At 49.5% G+C, this 19,767-nt stretch overlaps 1 protein-coding gene across 2 annotated transcripts in view; it reads left to right on the top strand.

Annotated features, from left to right (window-relative positions):
- The first annotated feature begins 408 nt into the window (after nt 1–408).
- The window catches only part of EPHA4 (EPH receptor A4), a 192,509-nt gene continuing 173,150 nt past the window's right edge, over nt 409–19,767 (top strand). Inside the window, exons 1-3 of one of the 2 annotated variants that reach the window (XM_069618224.1) lie at nt 409–612; nt 7,021–7,088; nt 9,984–10,647. In XM_069618224.1, the coding sequence (XP_069474325.1) occupies nt 516–612; nt 7,021–7,088; nt 9,984–10,647 (829 nt within the window). In that variant the 5' untranslated portion in view covers nt 409–515. The remainder of the gene's footprint in view (nt 613–7,020; nt 7,089–9,983; nt 10,648–19,767) is intronic. The other variant, XM_069618223.1, reaches the window with a different exon arrangement.

Consider the following 19,767-nt stretch of genomic DNA (forward strand, 5'->3'; position numbering starts at 1 on the left):
ATAAGAGCGCTCAACATGTCAACGCCGTAAAAATGAGGGTCCTGTGACACTGAAGTGCCTGTTAGACTTATCCTCGGAAATTAATTTAGGCTGCATGTCTACTTTCGGAAGAAAAGCGTGCATTTCAACACATATCTGTGCACAGTTCTGGTCGGACTCTCGGATAAACAAGACTTGAGAGGTGTCTGGTGTGGAGCCGAGCGCGGTCTCGTCGCGTTTATGGAGCTTTGTGCTCTGCGTTCTGCCCTGTCATCGACTCTCCCGCACACACACCCTCGCAGCTCAAGCAGACAGGTACAGGGGGGGGCGGGGCCCCGGATCCATCCCGCTTCTGAGTGGCCAGCGGCATTGATTGGCGGTGACGCCGCGGCGCCCCGTCCCGCCCCCTCGCGGCCGTGCTCCGAGCGCTGCGCTGAGTGCGGGCATTGATTCCGCTGGGATAGAGGCGGACGGAGCGGCACTTTACAGCGCACGTCGAGCAGCTCCAGACACCGCTCCAAGTCCTCCAGCGAAGCATGGCCCGCACTCTCCTCGGCACGCTGCTCCTCCTGGCCGCCCTCTTTCGGCCCGGCCGCGCCGTCACCGGCTCCCGGATCTACCCTGCCAGCGAAGGTAAGGGCTCTGCGCTGGGGCCCGGGCTGGACACGAGCACCGCATCCCAGGAGGTTCTGCCAAAGGTCTCTTGCACCGAAGGAGAAAGTTCAGCAACTTGTGTATCTGGCCTGTGAGGGGGACCCCTGCTCTGTGGATTGCCAGCAGAGGGGCCCGCTCCATCCTCGGGTGGACTCATCCTGGAGTGCGGCACAGGACGGGATTTGGCTGGATAGGATTCTCCCTGCAGATGGCCACGCAAGGGGGGCGCTTCACGCTCCCCCTGTCTCCTGGCTTCCTCCCCTCTGCCTAATGTGCTTTCCCTCTCCCCTGCGTTCTCGCTTTTATTATCTTTGCTGGTTTTTCTTCATGTCTTCACTGGTGCTCTCCTCTTCGAGCTGAGCCCGACCTGGCATTGAGCTGTCTGTCCCCGTGCGGTTTACGTTATCTGCTGTCTCTGGTTTTTCATTTTTGATTTGGGAGATGCCAGCTTGGAATAATATGTTGTCCGATGCTCTTTATTTTCGGGGTACGCTGCTTTTTGATTGCTTTCGTGGTGTTCGGCTGGGGTTGTTGCTGGATGCTACGAGGTCGCATTTGTTGGGGTGTCCAGCTGGTGGCGAGGTTGCGGCCGATTCTGCCGCAGACCATTTGGGGGGGGGCAGGTTTGTGGCATTGGGAGGTCTGTTCTGGGGTGTTTGAGCATAAGGGTCTATGTTGGATTTTCATGATCCCGTTTTTTGGGGGACGTATGGTGATGGGCGTTTACAGTGAACATATCTGGGTTTTGCTGCTATTCGGTGAGGCTCGAGACTGCAATGTTTGGCTTTTGGGTGCTATATGCTAATCATTTGAGGCGCTATGTGCACGTGTTTCGGGTTCTACGCGATATTCATTTGGAGTGCCATGTTCCGGGTGATGGGTGATGCCTGGCTGTGTGTGAGCGCGGTATTGAGAGGGGAAAGGTAATTTGGGCGATGCTAAGGCGAGATGCTTCTCTGGGGAAGCGGTGCCAGTGTGTGGCCGGCGGGTCAACCTTGGACAGTTTTTGGTGGTGCTTTTCATGCTTTTGCGGTGGTGCGCTTATTTTTCGGGGGTTGGTGTGGGTTTTGGGTGGGGGCATTCTGGCGAGAGTGGTCGTTTTTTGCGGTAATGAGGGTAAGGAGAGGTGCGTGAGCAGGGTCGCTTTTGTAATTGAAGGTGATCAGGTGATATATGTTATAAATGTTGGCTGAGGGAGATCAGGGCATTGGTCAACGGACGACATCCGTGCATTGGGCGAATCGGTCATACATGGGATGGAGGGTGGATCATTAACATTGGTGAGGGGGATCCGGGCATTGGGCGAGGGAGATCAGTGCATTGGGCGAAGGGAGTCCGGTCCATACATAGGATGGCGTGTATCATTAACATTGGTGGAGCGAGATCACTACATTGGACGAGGGAGATCAGTGCATTGAGCGAGGGAGATCAGTGCATTGGGCGAAGGGAGTCCGGTCCATACATAGGATGGCGGGTATCATTAACATTGGTGGAGGGAGGTGACTACATTTGCTGGGGGAGATCCGGGTGTTGCGCCTGCCTGTTTCGTGCAGTGGCGCGCTCGGGTTCATTGCACGATTTGCGCATTTTCCGAGCAGTGCTTTGTGTTGGTGGTTGCGCGTTTCTGCGCCGTCCTGCGGGTATTTGTGGATGCGGTGGTCGAGTCCGGGTTTTCGAATGTCTAATTCCGTTTCTGTGCAAGGCGCGCGTGCACGGCACAGGTATTTCTCACCTCTTGCCACCGGGTGTCTGGGACCGCGAATTTGCAGAGGGCTGTGCCATATCACTGCCCACCTCACCCTCCCCGCCAGTGTCTCCGCTTGGTCCTACCTCCCCGCGCAGACGCTGATTTTGTGCTCAGCGTGGCCCCATTGCCTTAGCGCTGTTGTGATAGCCGCAGGCGGCTTCTGCACACAAATAATAACTATCATTTCGCTTTAAAGTCTGTGTTTATAATGAAAACAAGGGTGCCATGCAGCCGGCCGCGATCTCCCGAGAGTTGGCAGTAATATTGTGGAGAGGTGCGGGCGGCCAGGGCACCTGGAGTGCCCCGCGCACGGCGTTTTGCGAAACGCGCCTTTCCAAGCTGCCTCGCTCTTGCACGTCCCCGTAAATAGCGTTTTAAGCTCTGGGAAGAGTCGCCGCCGCCACTGTTTGCATTCGGGGACACAGGCCTGGCCTGAGGGGGGGTGGGGCTGGCAGTGCTGCCGGGTGTGGACAGGGCGCAGGCAGATGGTAAGAGTGATGTCTGCGCGCGAGGATTTCGATGAATGTCTTGAGGTTTTCCCCCAGTATGAAATGCTGTGTGATCCGACGGAACTGAAAAGCGCAACACGGGCATTGGAATCACCTCCAGGCGCTTTGATGCTTAATGTAACGTGTCATCGCTTTATCAGTGTAGCTCGTTTGGCCATTTTGGTGGTACTTCCAATTTGGCCAGGCGTCGTAGAGAGACGGGGAGATACTGCCTTTGCCGAATGTCGCAGGAAAGGCGATATTGGAAGTATTCTGCTTGTAATGTCACGTTTCGCCACTTCACCAAAAATAACTCGTTAGCGCTGTGGAAGGGCTTAAAAGGGCCCGAGTTATGGATTTTTTTTGCACGGTTCAAAGTGACTTTGCACTGCGACACACTGATTCATGGAACTGTGAAAAGTGCATTTTTGCAGTGCCGAGTCCGTGCAAGCTCATTTTGCACTGCAAAAATGACTATGCACTGACTGCACGGACTTTGCACTGCAAAAATACGCTTTGCACAGTTCCATGATTCAGGGTTTGTGTCGGCAGTGCAAAGTCACTTTTCAGCAGTGCAAAGTCACTTTTCAGCAGTGCTTAGTCACTTTGAACCGTGCAAATAATTCCACGAATCTGGCCCTTACTGGTTCAGTATTGGAGCGCATGATGCCCGTTTGGAAAGGGACCCGCCTCAGCCACCGTGGTCGTTTGGGGACTTTACAGCCAGAGGTGCCCAGTCTAGAAGTTCCAGACAGTTGCACAGCTTTGGCTTGCGAGCAGGGGCTTGCTCGGGGGGACCACCGCGATGGCAACGACGCTGGTCGCAAATCAAACATAACGTTCTGCCAGTGCTGGCAGAGCGACCAATCTCACTTCGGCATGTTGCAAACCAAGAGGGCGGCGCTTGCACGTTTCCATGTCTCATGCACGGCAACGTCGCCTCCCGGAATTACCGCGCACCGACGTGTTAAGGCGCCGGCTGTAGAGCGCCTTTGTACAATTTTAAGGCCTTGGGTTGAAAGTAAAAAAAACATATGATTTCAGACTCGATTGGTACCCCATTACTACTCACTTTTACAGCAAAGGAAGATACAATCCGAACTGTGATTGAGGGCCTGCTACATGGACAAAGTCACTTTGCACTGCCAACAAACATCCTGGTTCACAGAGTAGTGCAATTTTGCAGTGCACAGCGTGCAAAATCAGTGCAATGTCGCATTTGAATCAGGCCCGTAGTATATAAATGGCCACACAGGTTTACCTTTTCACTCCTGCATTAGTTTTGAAAACGCACAGTTATCTATCGCTCTACATCATTTTAATACTCGGAAAATTTGATCAGCCCCAGTTTTACGCAAATGTATAGACACTTTTTTCGTTCCAGTAAACACCAAGGCCCCGATTCATGGAATTATTTTGCACGGTTCATTCAAAGTGAATATACATTGCTGAAAAGTGAGTGTGCACTGCTGACCCAACCCCTGATTCCTGGAACTGTGCAAAGTGTATTTTTGCCGTGGAAAGTCATTTTGTAGTGCAAAAAATGACTTTGCACCGAGTTTGCAATGCAACAATATACTTTGCATAGTTCCATGAATTGAATCGGGGTTTGTGTCGGCAGTGCAAAGTCACTTTGAACCCTGCAAAAAATTCCACGAATCCAAATATTATTGTGGGCTCGTGTGCTCTGGCTCTTGCGTACGTCGCAGCATTTAGTTTGTCAAACATAAAAGCCATGCCAGATGGTGTAGAGATAAATGCGCTGATGGGGCCCACCTGCGGGAATCGCGATCACCAAACCTCTTATTGTGAGTGGCCGCGCTCATTATTATGGCCTCTCTCCCCTGATTGGTTATGCTAATATCACGTGCTATTATCGAGGGCGGCCGCCCTCTGAGGCGGGCCACCGGGGGTCACGCTCTCACTGTCCGTCCAGGGCTGGCAGTGTTCGTTCTCATGGCATGGCTGGAGGGGTCCTCTGTGGTGGCTAGGCTGCCACGTGCCGCCCTGCTTTCTACCATTGCCCATATGCGCAGTGTCCTGTGCAGTGACCCCACGAAAATGGGCGTTGCTGTACTTTGCAACTTCCGGTGGTCATATGTTGTGCTTTGCCATGCAGCGGCGAGTGGCAGTGTCCGCTAGGGTGCCTCTGATGCAGTGGATGGCAGTGCTTTGTGGCATGGCCTAGCTGCCAGGAGTGGCAGCGTCGTTTCTCCACTGTGACCATGATGTAAATAGAGTTTATTCTTGCTGGTATAAGTGGCTCCTGTCGTGAGTGGTAGTGTTATGTTCGATAACCCTGACCCTAAAGTGTGGCAGTGCTTTCTGTGATTGATTTGTTGCAATGGCTGGGCACGTTTTATGGGATGGCCCGGCTGCCATGCACGTCCTTGCCACCCCTGAGTAGGCCGGCTCTCTTGATGTGGCACCCAGTGCTTCCTGGCGTGGCCCTGCGGCCATGGCGCCGCGAGTGCCCCAGCTGTCATGACTGGCAGCCAGCCTACTGAGTGATAACGACGTGAGCCGACCCGTTTACTGTCTGAGTTGGCTCTGCGGCCAGACGTGGCAGTCTTCTGCGAGGAACATGGTCCAGACTGTGCTCGACGTCAGCGTGCTCGGCGACGGCCGGGACCTCATGACGGACCCGGCTGCCTTGAGAAACTCTTACCCGGTGGCAGTGCCCTGCGCCCCCTGGAATGGGCACGCCGCGGCGTGTTATTGCTTCTTTTCATTCGTCTCACGTTCCATTCCTTCTCTCTCCCCCATTTTATGAATCGGGGCTCATTGTGCCCTTTGTCTCTCCCCTCCACCGTACACTGAAAGGAAATGGAGTCTGCAGGCCTTTCATGGAGGATTCCAGGCCGGGGGTGGGGCAGAGAGACTGCGCCGTTTCCAAAGCCCCCGCTGATGTGAGGACCCTGGATGGTGTCAATGTAAATCACCGCCGCCTTCCCAGCCCCACTGGGTCCAAGTATGGGGCGGGAAAGCCCCTTGCCACGTTTCTGCAGGTGCTGGCTGAAGGCCTCCCATCACTCTTCGTCCTGGTCCAAGTAGCACTGGTAGCTGCTGCACACCGTCAGGTTCGTCAAGGGAGAGAGCGCTGCTCCATGTGTTCCCAGGTGCCATGGATTTGCACGGTGAAACCTAGCCACTGCAAGTTTGGTTGTGTAAACCCATCGTGCCCGGGTCTGAAAAGTACCCCTAGCTTCAGGGCGCAGAATGCTATGTATCAATGGTGATTGTTAGTCCATTTTTGATATTTCTAATGAAGTTTGATTGCGAAACGGTTCATCTTTTTCGCGCCGATTGAGGGGGTGTAAGAGCAAACACCGAACTGGAGACTAACTAATTGCCTGGTTCCCTTTACATGGCGGCAAAATCTGCTTAGGATATGTGTTTAATTCATCTGATTTAACATACGTAGTCACTGGCAACATATTTCCATTGTAGATGCTGTTATTTAAAGAGTCCACGGGGGTGGAAAAAGTCAATGATGTACGCTGCCAGCCAGGCCTCAGCGTCACTTGCCCTCTGGCATCAATGCCAAACCTCCACATGCAGATAGGACACCACGCCTTACATATCAAGACAGAATGATCGCTTGCCAGTGGTTGCTGGGGCATGATGTGTCCGAACACCCACCAATTGGGTGACCGGCTTTTCCTCAGTACTAAAGATGCCCTGAAAGGCCGTACGCCGAAATGTTTTCTATGCGCACCAAATGGCCGAACCCTGATTTTAATAGCTGTACGCAGCACACAAAATAAGGACCGCAGTAATCCGAGACTGATGCTTTTTCCAGGGGCGAAAGAGGAGTTTACCCGTTCATGACAGGCAATACCTCTGCTCCATTCCAACATGGCGGGAACCTTAATTTGCTTTGTATTGAGTGGGTGTGGGAAGTCACCTCAGGTCTAGGATTGTCATCAAGTGGGATATGTACAATTGCTCAAGAGAGACATTTCTGCAATCTAAAATGCAATTTAGTATTTGTGTGAGGTAGATTCAAGTTTCCGTTAGCCACGTGCTCCTTTTTAGCATGACACGTCTTGCTGTACGTTCGCTCTGCATATGGCGTATGGGTCTCCACTTGGGATTTAGTTAATTGGTAGCGGCAGTGTTTATCATATCCTCTTTCTTTTCCTTTCGCAGTTACACTCCTGGATTCAAGATCTGTGCAAGGGGAGCTCGGGTGGATAGCCAGTCCACTGGAAGGAGGGGTAAGTTCTCGATTCCTTCTCCTCAATCAAAAGGGTAAAAGGGAATGATTAGCGCGCTTCTGGAGAGTCCTTAATGGCTCGATTATTGTTGATTGTGGTGGGCAGGTCAGATTTCCGTCATGGCCCATGAAGGGAATTACTCTTTGTGGGAGAAATACTATACTCCCCCTGGACGGCTCTTGTCATGGAAGACCTATGTCAAAAAAGGGCTGATAGTGGGCCTGGAAATGAGGAGACCGGTCGAGACGGTCTCTCAGGCCTCTTTAAATGTAAAATGGCAGCGAGGAAACATGATCTGGTGTACAAATCAGAACCCGCACCTGTAATTGGGGTATCAGACCGAGGCACAAGTTTTGAACAAACTGTCCGTCTGTTTTAAGGTTCAGAGTTCCTCATCCAATCAAGTCACAGAAATACATTTTGTTTTTAATGAGATTTATGTATTCTTAAGAGGGCTGAATGTGCTTCGCTCTCGAATGCAAGGTATATACTGTTTAGTGGAAAATTTCCCCCAACGCAACAAATGTTTTTCCCTTCGAAAATAGGTTGCATATTTTTAATGTTTATTTATTTAATTTTGTACATAAGCCATTTTGTATTTTCCCCTGAGCCTGCTACAGGAAGGCAGTTTTCTTAGCTAACAAAGGGTACATTGAACACATAATACAAAATGTGTTGTTGGCGGCCAATGGGCCAGAGTCTTTCAGGATCGACCAGTTGAGGCAAAGGCCACTATAGGCAGTCAATTGAAATAACAGAAATATCCCATAAAATGACTGAACTAGTTGTCCCATACTCACCCAGTGTGCCGCAACACTGTTGACTCAGTTACATTATAAAAAGCCAGATTTCCGAATATCTTGTCTCGGCTTGCTTAACCTTCTTTTTAAAGCACAATTGAATGCAATGAAGAATGCCTGCGATGCTGCTGTAAAACCATTGGCACGCACAGCGTTCCTCAGCTGCCACTCGGGATGCAAGAGCGGGAGTTCCGTGGCACAGAGTGGCGAGGTGCTCGTGATACAGGATAGGGCCAGTCCCTTCAATTTCCCTTCCACAGCGAACCGTGGCCAATGTCCTACCAGCTATTGGTCTGGAGCTTGATGGCTGGTGCACACGCGCCGTGGATGCGCTCCCTGTGCGTGAGTTTGTGGCACAGGCCCCTTTGGGTCAATCGGAGTGATTGGCAGGCCCCTGGAATAGAGAGAGTATATGCACTGTCCACTGCAGCCAGTCGGCCCCATTCTTTAATATAGAGCCTCATTTCGTAGACATCAGAGGTAACACTGCACCCTGGAGAGGCTACTCATTACAAGAGTGCCTCCAGTATCTTTCACTGGGATGCAGCCATGTTAGCACAGCCAATTCCAAGGGGCTTCTCAACAGATTAACAATAGCAGTGAAGACAGATTTCATTGTTCATCAGTGGAGAAGTTGGTGAGTGATTCCCCTCATCAGCTTCACGAGCCATGTTGTCATTTGAGTGCATAACTAGGCCAGGTTTTTATTTTGTACCTGTGCCCGTTTGGGGCACCACAACTGTTTTGCGCGTTGTTTGTACTGAGACAAACGCTGCCCTTTTGTTCCCTCACTTAAAGCCTCATTTAAAAAAGGGGTGTCAGTCAGCGAGGAGTCACCCCGCTCCTGATAATGCGCTAGAGATAATAAAATAGGGCATTTACCGGCATACAGGGCCAGCACTTAACTCAAGAGGGGGATGTTTATTACACAATAAAGCAAATTAATCATCTACCTCAAATTTCACAGCTGGAAAGGAAGCGTTGGGGCATGAAATATGCAGCTCGGTGCTCCGGGAAAGCCCAGAAGACTCTTGGATGTTAAAGTTAATTATCTTCAGCACTGGCAAGTGTTCTGCCTGGGCAGCAGATCCGGGGACAGGCCTGCAGTGGTGGTGGGGAACCGGGCCGTGCTAGTTGTATGTTCGGTCTGTGTTCTTGAGCCGGAGTTCTGTCCTCCCACTTGCCTCGTTCACACGACCTGTGCGGCTACAGACTCCTTTTAAAGGGTATCAAAAATATGTGTTGGCTTAGCAGGGGTTTCGGCTTTGTAAAAACGCCAGTGAAATCTAATTAATTCACCGTGCCGGGCAATGGGGCCGTCTGACTACGAGGAGTCAATGGCCTAGCTTCCCGCATAGACCCAATTACTCAAAGCCATTCAGCATAGAGCAAGCACCATACCACCGCGCCCTCCACACCAGGCCCTTCCCCCGCTCATGACTACTCCATATTTGATGTTGTGCACTGGCATAGGTCTTCCAGGCCTGAACGTAAAGTAACATACCAAGCATAATCTTCAAACCCATGGCAGGCAGGAGATCGTGTGTCACTTTGGATTTCTGACAAGTTTAAGACACTCTTAGGTTCGGCGGGTCACTAGGATACCTGCTGCATTCGTGCACCGCATGTGGCGCATGGTGCAGAGGCAGAAAACAGTGGGTCATTTGGAGCACACGCTCAGCACTTGCTTGTATGCCACGTAACTGTAGCTTAGCATGCTTCTGTGTAATGCTCATAGTTGACCATAAACCAGGGAATGTTCATGGGTTCCAAATAATGATTGGTTCTAAGATTCCCCGAAAGGATCCAAGTGCCAGATGTGAATATGCACACTATTGTGGCTTTTGGTGATGTGTGCCTTTTAGACAAGAAGGAAACATGGGAACTTGTTTTGAAGATGTAACACTTCTGACTTTTTATGTTTGCTACATGCATTAACTCTGGTGTAGAACAAATAATCTTTGTTTTATAGAGGGGTATTGGGAGTCTATTGCAGTTAAGGTCCACCTCTACTCGGGTTACTGTTGCTAAGAAGTTATGTGGGCTAAATCCGACCTCCTTGATAATCTATAACTTTTACCCGTTTTTCTCGCAGTGGGAGGAAGTCAGCATAATGGATGAGAAGAACACTCCGATACGCACCTATCAAGTATGCAATGTGATGGAGCCGAGTCAAAACAACTGGTTGCGGACTGATTGGATTCCACGCGAGGGGGCACAGAGAGTGTACATTGAAATCAAGTTCACTCTGAGGGACTGCAACAGCCTTCCTGGGGTCATGGGAACATGCAAGGAGACTTTCAACCTCTACTACTATGAGTCAAACAATGACAAGGAACGATACATTCGCGAGACCCAGTTTGGCAAGATTGACACCATTGCTGCCGACGAGAGCTTCACGCAGGTGGACATTGGTGACCGGATCATGAAGTTGAACACTGAGGTTCGAGACGTGGGTCCATTAAGCAAGAAGGGGTTTTACTTAGCCTTCCAGGATGTCGGGGCCTGCATTGCTCTGGTATCTGTCCGTGTTTTCTACAAAAAGTGTCCATTGACCGTCCGCAACCTGGCTCAGTTTCCGGACACCATCACTGGAGCTGACACCTCATCGCTTGTTGAGGTCCGCGGCTCCTGCGTCAACAACTCGGAAGAGAAAGACGTGCCAAAAATGTACTGCGGGGCAGATGGGGAATGGTTGGTACCAATTGGCAACTGCCTGTGCAATTCCGGCTACGAAGAGAGGAACGGAGAATGCCAAGGTAGGAGCAGACACATTGTACTTTTCATTAGCGCTCAGGGCACGTAATTAATCGAATTATAGATGAAACCAAATGGCACAAAGCCAGTAATTAAGAGCCCCTGGAGCATATAGTTGGACAGAGGGGTCTAATGAGCAGGTCCAAGAGCTCCAGGTGGCAAGGCGTAGCTATGTGTAATCCTGACAAAACAGACGATGCACTCTCTTGGCAGCAGAAGGCAGCGCGCATTGGCGTAGCAAGCTTTAAAACTACAATTGGCTGAATGCAGCACGCTGTTAAGAAGTAAAATCAAGCACACATTATGTAAAGAAGCGCACACAGTTGGTTGATTTATCCACCTGCACCCCATCATGGGAATGCCAAGTGAGTGTACACCTTGTTGGTTGAGACCTTTGCATATAGTTGTGAGCTTTGCTATCTAAATACCATGTCTGGCTCGCTATGGGATCATTAATGACTCGCATGGGATCAAATAGAGGCGATGGTGTGAGTTTAAATTACTCTTGTAATCTTTGGTGAGCTTTGCTTATCTCACTTAACATTCAGAGTCCTCGTCAGTTGAATTGTAATGGAGGAAGTTACCTCTTTTTTTAGGGTCACCTGTACGCTCTTATTCTCCCCACTTTCGTTACACTCATTCCGATCGCAGCCCCACTTGCTCCTCATGGAATCCATGGCATTCCTGGTTCCGCCCCACTCTATTTGTCTTCGGTGATCATTTCTATGTTCCATCTCATCCTTTTTAGCTTGCTTGGAAAGCTCTGATCTGTGGCCTCGCCATGTTGTAAGTTCCATGCCTGATCCTTTGCCATTTGCACGGGTCATCTTTGGGTGTACCCAACACTGTTGTCACTACGGCTGACACCGTCGTCATCATTGTGTTGTTTATGAAACTCCAACCAACCAGGTGGAAACATTTCCACTTGCACACGTTTTTAGCCAGGCATTCACATCACTAGCCCCTTGCCACACACCCCAGTCCTCGCCAAGCACACAGCACATCCTTTATACATGTCATGGGCAAAGTATCACTTGCCAGATGCTAGTGGCAAGTAGACATTGGGGGCCTGATCTCACTGCTGAGTTTCTTGGTCATTTCTATGCATTGAAGGACTCCTTTCTACCCTCCATTATTTTCATTCTTGTGACCTTGCCCTGTATTGTTGTGGCTATTGTGCAGCACTTTGGTGAGTGTAGTTTCAAAATAAGTATACATTAAACTACGTGATTACAGGTTGCAATTGCCTTAGCCTCATGCAAGCTGAGTTGAGGTGAGTGAAACACAGATTCTAACACAACATCCCTTCTGCTAAACTTCACCCGTGGCCTCCATGCTTACTCCCTTTGCACCCCTCGATCCCCTCCCCACACACACACCCCAGGAACACACGTCATGGATCTTGGTGCTAAGCCTAGGTGCTCACATGTCCAAACCCAGATTTGTCAGCACTTCAAATGTTTGGAGCCCTGTAATTGGTTGCAGATGTGTATCCTTGCAATTAATCTTCATTTGTGGTGCGACTGCTCTGTGTCTTTCCCTGAACTCCAAACAAATCACGTGATCGTCATGGCTGAAAGTTGTGTCTTCCTTGGATGCACTTGGGTGCAGCGGAAAGTCTGTTTTCGCTCTCCTGGCATGTCAGCTGTGTGATTGGAGGGAAGAAAATCAACAGACGGACAATGTTCAGGCCCACACACGCTATTTTTCAAGGCCGACACATAAACGACTAAGCAGCTTTATTGGTAAACCGCACTCCACACTAAACTGGCCCTTTCATGAGTCCGGTTAGTTAGCCGAGAAGGCCTCGACATTTGATTGGATTTTGTGAGTTAATGCCTGGTCTGTGTGTTCTTGGGCAGCGGTTTAATTTTACAGAGCAAACAATGAAATAACGCATTCCAAATGCTCCTGCTTTGTGTCCCAAACTCCATCTGTGGGAATGACTGCGTTTGAGTGGCACCGCCTTTGCAGTTTGATTGCTGGAAACAAGCAGCCAATATGGCACTGATTATCGTGAGTTTGAATCGCCATTTCCTCGCGCAGCGATGCAAGCTGATGACTTCTTACTGGTTGTGATGTTTTCATCTTGTTGAACCCACAGCGCCTTCCACTGGCGCCAAATTGCTGTGGTGTCTGGGCTGAAAAATGAGACAGGGAGTACAGAGTTAGCCAAAAGGCTCGCTCGCTGCAAATTACGTTATTTTCTTGCCTCTTCCATCAAGGGTTCGGGCAACGTTTGCAAGAAACACTTTTGTGCACAGTCCATGCCATCTTTTTGGGACTATTATATATATATAAAGTGTGGCTTATAGTTATGTGGTTTGAAAACTATTCAGATGGTCATGGATTATAAAATAACCTATTGTTATTTGATTGGCGGTACATGTTTTTTTAGTGGACCAATAGGATTGGGTATTGCGTGGTAGAAGGAGGCAGTTGCCACAAAGTTGGTTTGGGCAGTATCAGGTCAAGGGTCAGCCCTGGGTCATGCTCAGTGAAACCGATGTAGCCCTTTTTTGTAGCCAGCGACCTAAGCACGATGAGCTAATTGCATGACAAACCCAGGATTGTCCCACGAGAGCCCTCATTCGAGAGCTTTCAGCCGTGGGCAGCGCCAACTAAAGAGTTTCTAAAAACACAGTAGGTCCTGGCCAATTCTCTTTGAGCTGGAAAGGATGAGCCGAAACATTTATGACTGCAGAGGGACATGCGATCATTATAGTGCGCCGCTAGTGGGCGCAGCCATAACAGCACACACCGGTCTGCTCCTTCTATAACCCGGCACGAGGAACGTCTGGAAGTTGCTCTGCAATGGGGACGGCGGGGGCTCGGGGCCCGGGCCTCCCCTGGGAAAAGCCATCTGCACTAAAAGGCCCTATACTTTCAATCAGACTTCCAAAATATCTGTACACCGGCAACCCCCCTGAAAATCAAAAGTCAACTGCACCATACAAAAAAACGGGGCACCCATCCATACCTGCGCATAGTGCAGTTTTTGTTTACCCTCGCCCATGGCGGTCTCGAAGCCGCTGCTCCGCTGTTTATCAATGTCCCTCCTCTGACCCCTGCTGGAGTTTACTTCATGGTTCTTCTGTGGAGAGAGTGCATCCGACAAGCTTAGAAATGAACTGTATGCGTTTTAGTTGGTGCTAAAAAACAACGGCGCTGCTTTGCCTTCAGCGGGCCTTGCAGAGTTGGTGCACCGTTTCAAAAGAGCATCACTGTTGCTTAAACTGTGTCATCAGAGGAGCAGCAACAGCAGGGGGTGACTGGTCATTGGGCCAGTGACGGGCTGCGCCGGTGTCCAAAGTGACCACTGGCAAATCATTGGGTGCAGGGAGACTGCTCTTCACTGACTGAGGTCACAGCAGGGAGATATCCGCCCTTTGTGACTCTTCATTTCAGCTGACCAAAGCTACCCAGGAAAAGCAGTTCATTTTCGGGGGCGCTTTGTTGTGCTCTGTCTGGGTTGGGGCATTCGCCAATGCCTGTGATGCTGATTAATCTAGATGGATGTTGGTATTATTCAGTGCTAGGCATCACCCTGTAGAGATCGATCGGAAGGAACCCGAGGGAAGTTAATTACAGAAAAATAGTAATCCACTGGTGATGTGTGTGCTCTTAAGCATAAGCTGAGGATACAACTTTTCTCATCCAAAATGCAATGAAGAAAGCCGCCACCTCACACATTCCTTGGATATTTTAACCGTTTTTAAGAAGCTGTTGCAATCATCCACTCACATGGTCCAGTGTTGCAAAGCTGGGAACGGAAACACTGCCTCCAAAGCTCTAATATAGGGCGGCCCGTGGTACTTACTGCAAGGCGCGCCATGTTCTCTTTACCGGCTGCAGGCAGCTTGCACTTTCCAGCTTTCTGTGCAGTGTCAATCATTGGAAACCGTACTTTTCTTTGGGGAAAAATGCACAGAGCACGGAATGCAGTGCTTCCTCGCCTAGTTGGTCACACCATGCTCTCTGCCATGTGAATGGCAAAGTAGACTTTGTGAATATAACTGTCTGTTTGCAACAGTCTATAAAAATTAGGACAACATTTCAAAGCAGAATGGCTGATAAATATTGGACAGAATGATAAGTTTGCATCTTGTGTGGAAGTTAGATTTGCAGAACGCTATGCACAAGCCCCACTTTCCTCGTTGGTCAGTGGTTAATGCTGTATCCCCAGGCGCTGCTTTTACCTCCAGCTGATCCAATCTTAAGTTCGATCCCTGCGATTGGTGAAGCAACTTGAGCAAAACCTACACGAGAGCGACTGTGTGCAGGGATGTGGTATTGCCTTTGTAGGATGGCTGAGACCATCACCCGCAAAATCCCGGTGGTGCTTTCCAGGGCAGACAACCTGCTGGTTCATGGGCAACACCTCTTGTACCACCTGGTGAGATGTGAACCCAATCCGTAGTTGCCAACCTTGGGAGGTTCATACCCTCTGCGTACAAGGGAAATATCACGAGCCGTGTACGCTAAACCATAACCAGTTGGCCAGATAAGCGGTCCCCGGCAACCCTCAGGCCTGTTTTAGCATATCTCTAGAGAGTAACATAGATGCCGGCTCACAAATGGGCCTCTTTGAGACAGACTCGTGTTCAGTTTCACGTTTTGCAGCCCTGGAAATCTATATCCCAGTCGCTCTTGCTCGCAAGGATCTTTGCCGTGCATTGTCGATCAAGCTGGCATTGCCAGTAAACCACAAGCATTTACCCCGCGCCCGTCCCAAAAAAGACTTCAAAATGTAGAAAGACTCTGACTAACTGAACATGATTAGGTAGTCCACCTTTTTTTTTTTTTTTTTTTTAAGCCAAAGCTCATTTTTCCAAAGAACGGGGCTGCACCATGTCCGGAAGTGGCAATACGCATCCCCGCGCAGGAGCTGGGCACATGTGCACCACACTGCAAGGCTGCCACCTCATTTGGTTGCATTCACATGGGCCTCCTGCAGCAGTTTGTGATGACATCAATTTGTTTAACTCGATTTGGCGCCTATGGGCTGCAGGTAGTTGTTTAATAGAATAAAACGAAGATCTCGCCCCTTTTTTCATGTATTTGCAGATTCTGGCGTAAACGTTTGCGGGATGTGACTTCCTGCGCAGTGTGAAGGACTAGGGGTGTGTACAGACATAGCGAATCACCCAAATACTAATTAGTGTATGAAGATAGCGAATCACCCAAATACTAATTCGTGTATGAAGATAGCGAATCGCCCAAATACTAATTAGTGCATGAAGATAGCGATTCGCCCAAATACTAATTGGTGCATGAAGATAGCGATTCGCCCAAATACTAATTGCTGCATGAAGATAGCGAATCACCGAAATACTAATTGGTGCATGAAGCTAGCGAACCACCGAAATACTAATTGGTGCATGAAGATAGCTAATCACCGAAATACTAATTGGTGCATGAAGATAGCGAATCACCCAAATGCTAATTCGTGCATGAAGATAGCGAATCACTGAGATACTAATTGGTGCATGAACATAGCAAATCACCCAGATACTAATTAGTGTATGAAGACCACTTGGGCGTAAGGAATGATTATAAAGAATTAGGCACCGGTTATGTGAAATCCAGCCCCAGAGACCGTTCCACAAACGATTCATGAATGGAAGGGAACTCATGTATTCAGGAACTTGGAGCAGACCACCCCTGCCCTTGCTTCAGATCCCAATGTAACTATGAAGAGTTATTCACCATGGGCAGACGTGAGCGCCAGCTGATGTGGCAGCGCCAGACCTAAACCCCATGAGCTTGATTCATAAATGGGGCGGCCCGCAACCGGCAAGGCGCTTCTTGCCCCATGCATTGGGGAAGTAGCCTGCACCTCATGCAGGCCAGATATTCACAGAGGGTGCTGGAAAGTTTTGGCGTGGCCGGGAGTTGCACTGCCCCATCAAACTGGAGTAACCAACTATCAGGCGTGAAGGCAATGCTGAGTTATCCATTGGTTCTCTGCACCCACACGCATTCCAGGACATGGGCCTTCTTGCATCAGCAGAACACAGGCTACTACAAACATGGGCGCATGCCAGCAGATGGCCCTTTATTGGACATTCTTTTGGGTGACTGTGTTCACAGTTTTCACCTCTAATAAAGTGGTGAAAATGTAAACATGTAGACCAATGGTCAGCCGGGGCACTAAAAAGCGAGCGCCAATCAGCCATTACTAATGTCTGTTGTGAACCTTAATCCTGCACCTTGTGAGTCCAGGAATGCATCGAGGCTGATCTTGGCAATCACATAGGTATGTACATCATTCTATCTCTGAATGATGCCCATGCTTGCCCCCTCCCCTCATACGGCACTTGCCCACGCACAGCTGTGCAAGCACTTGTAGTTTGTGTACACACGGAGCAAGTTACATACAAACGGATGCATTGGGTCATGTGTCTATTCGTTTTTCAAGCTCAACTTGGATGAAAGGTCTGTACATTTTGACACGTCTTTTAAAGCCATCAGCCACTGCTGGTTTATTAATGCCAGGGAGAAAGGCTCGGCCACAGTTTAAAGCCACTTCCAAAGGGCTTACCAACCTCTTCCCAGCGGTGACTGGGAACTCTCTGGTTCTGTCAATGTAAGATCAAAACCACACCATGAATTGTGCTCTGGGTCTCCACTGTAACAGGAAGTATTTGAACTATCACACTTTGATCTGAACTTGTTTTTTTGTAGGGTCAGAAGGCCTTGATGTTACTTCATGTGAATTTTGTAGAATCCTGCCTCCTCTTCTGTCTTTTCAGTTCTGGCAACTAGACTCTGGAAATGGGGATATTTTTATTAACAATATTTCTGTTTTCAGATTTTGAAATGTTCATAGTCGGGTCAAACAACTCTGGTGGTTTATGTCAAAATACAGTGAACACCTACTCTGACATGACTGCAACCAACATGCGTACATAGAGTAAGGACGATGACGTGTAACTAATAAAGCGGGCGGCGCAGATATTATGCATCCATGTTTAGTTGGTGGATTTAGGTATACGATATATTGTATAGAACGATGGAGAGGGGACTATGCATTGCCATTGGGCTAGGCTATCGCTGTGAAATTCAGTCTGTGTCATAATTTTCACCCTAACTGCAAAAAGGCCATATGGCAACCGAACTCCAACTGCACTATTGCATCACTTGTTATCATGTTGATTCAGCAGGTTAGCTTGGATCCATAAGTGAGCAAGCCTCGGATTGTGGATCTGCTCAATGTAAATCACCTTTGAAGAGTGCGGACCAAACCCTGACTGGACAATGTTGCTTAAGTGAAGCTCACCTGCTCACTCATGGGATTTTCACTGTGTTAACCAGGTTCCTTTTTCCGGTAGGCTTCAGTGACCATGAAGCTCACTCATACGTTTCACCCGGTTAACCAGGTTGCTGTCTGGGCTCTCTTACTATACGCTTCAGTGACTGTGAAACTTACATGCTCGCTTATTGGTTTATTGCCTGATTAACCAGGTTATGCTCTGTGGCCTATTATGATAGGCTTAAACTTACATAATTACTCTTCAGTTTTTTCACCTGGTTAACCAAGTTACTCTCTGGGCCCTCTTCATAGTTGCAAAGTTGAGTAGGCAGACTGATAATGAAAGGGGGCACTTGACAACCCAACAAAGGCTCATCTTCACTCAGAAAGGCTTTCATTATGCCTATGAAGTATGTTAGAAAGTCCAGATGGGCCTCAACAATCCCGAGACTCACATTTATAACGTTCTGCAATGAGTCTTGGGCTGATATTGCCATTAAATGCCTGTGGCTTTCTGCATGGCAAATAGGAGCCCAGCATTTAACATATTTCAAATAACGGACAAGCAATGATACTGTAATGGGAAAGTAACAGTCCCGTGTTAACTTTTAGCACACTTTACAAGTTGAATGGCTTTCAAGTGCCGATCGCATTTAGGCTAGATCAGCGAGTTGAGCGCTCGCTGCTGTGATATGCATGCCACAGGTTTGAATCCCAGCAAGGCCAGCTTAGCCTTCCATCCTTCTGAGGTCGATAAAAGAGTAACAACTTCGGTTGGGTGATAATTGTATGTATTTTATTTAGTGCAAACGTAAAATATGGTCTGTGTGCAGCCCTTTGGCGATAGCGCTATATAAATAACAAATCATTATCCATTGCTCTTTTTATCGGGCTGTGGAACCTACCTCCATTTGCAAGGATGCATGAGTTGCCAGGATCCTGTCATGTGACCTCCTGCCCTGCCCCCTCCTGGTTGCTGTAGAGTCTGCAGTTGATATAGTAACCTCCTGCCCCGCCCCCTCCTGGTTGCTCGTAGAGTCTGCAGTTGATATAGTAAACCGTGTTTTTTGTATACCCCTTTGGGGAGCGACTGGGGTGAGATAACAGTATGGCACGGCTTTCCTCATCAGACAAGTGCCCACCGTGTGCATTTTCTTCTTGCAAAGAACCGAAGTTTTCAGAATTCCATCAACTCGGGAACTAAGCACTGGTTGGTAAGCTTGATGGAGTGACATCTGTGTCATGGGAAGGGAAGCTATCGTGCCTTAAAGGGCCAGGAACTCGCCTCTTTGAAAGGCTACAAAGGAGCACCAGCCCAGGTCGGAGTCTCCGAGCGGGGCTCGCCCCCATTGTGGCCCTGTGGCAGCACAAATACACGAGCAGGTCAGGGGTCGCCCACTTCCTCATCCATCTTCCTCCTGTCACTTCGAGGTCACTGGAGATTGATTAAGATCTCAAGCCGGACAAAGGCTCGCTGGGCAGGACTGGCCTGGCTTGGAGTGCCGGGGCGAGCGGCGAGGCCCCGCTGCGGTGGGATCCCGCGCGGGGCGGCGCTGACCGTTCCTTTCGCCCCTCTCACCTCCAGCGCGATATGCTAAGGGCGGCCAAGAATGAGGGGCCGTGTTAGAGTTTACAAGGTCGGAGCAGCCGGGACGCCCCCCAAAGACAGCTGCAAGTTCACGTCACTTTCCCCTCTTCTTCATTAGCCATCTCCGAGAAGTCGCTGACACGAGCACAGATGCGGGGCTCTGCGAGGCAGTCGCCCACTGAGCCCAGCGAGGGGCCTTTGCGAGGCAGTCGCCCACTGAGCCCAGCGAGGATGCCACGCGGACGTAGGGAAGGGAGACTGAGTGGAAGAAAACACGAA

Source organism: Ambystoma mexicanum, chromosome 10 (assembly GCF_040938575.1).
Source record: "Ambystoma mexicanum isolate Mex_15411 chromosome 10, UKY_AmexF1_1, whole genome shotgun sequence".
Lineage (NCBI taxonomy): Eukaryota > Metazoa > Chordata > Amphibia > Caudata > Ambystomatidae > Ambystoma > Ambystoma mexicanum.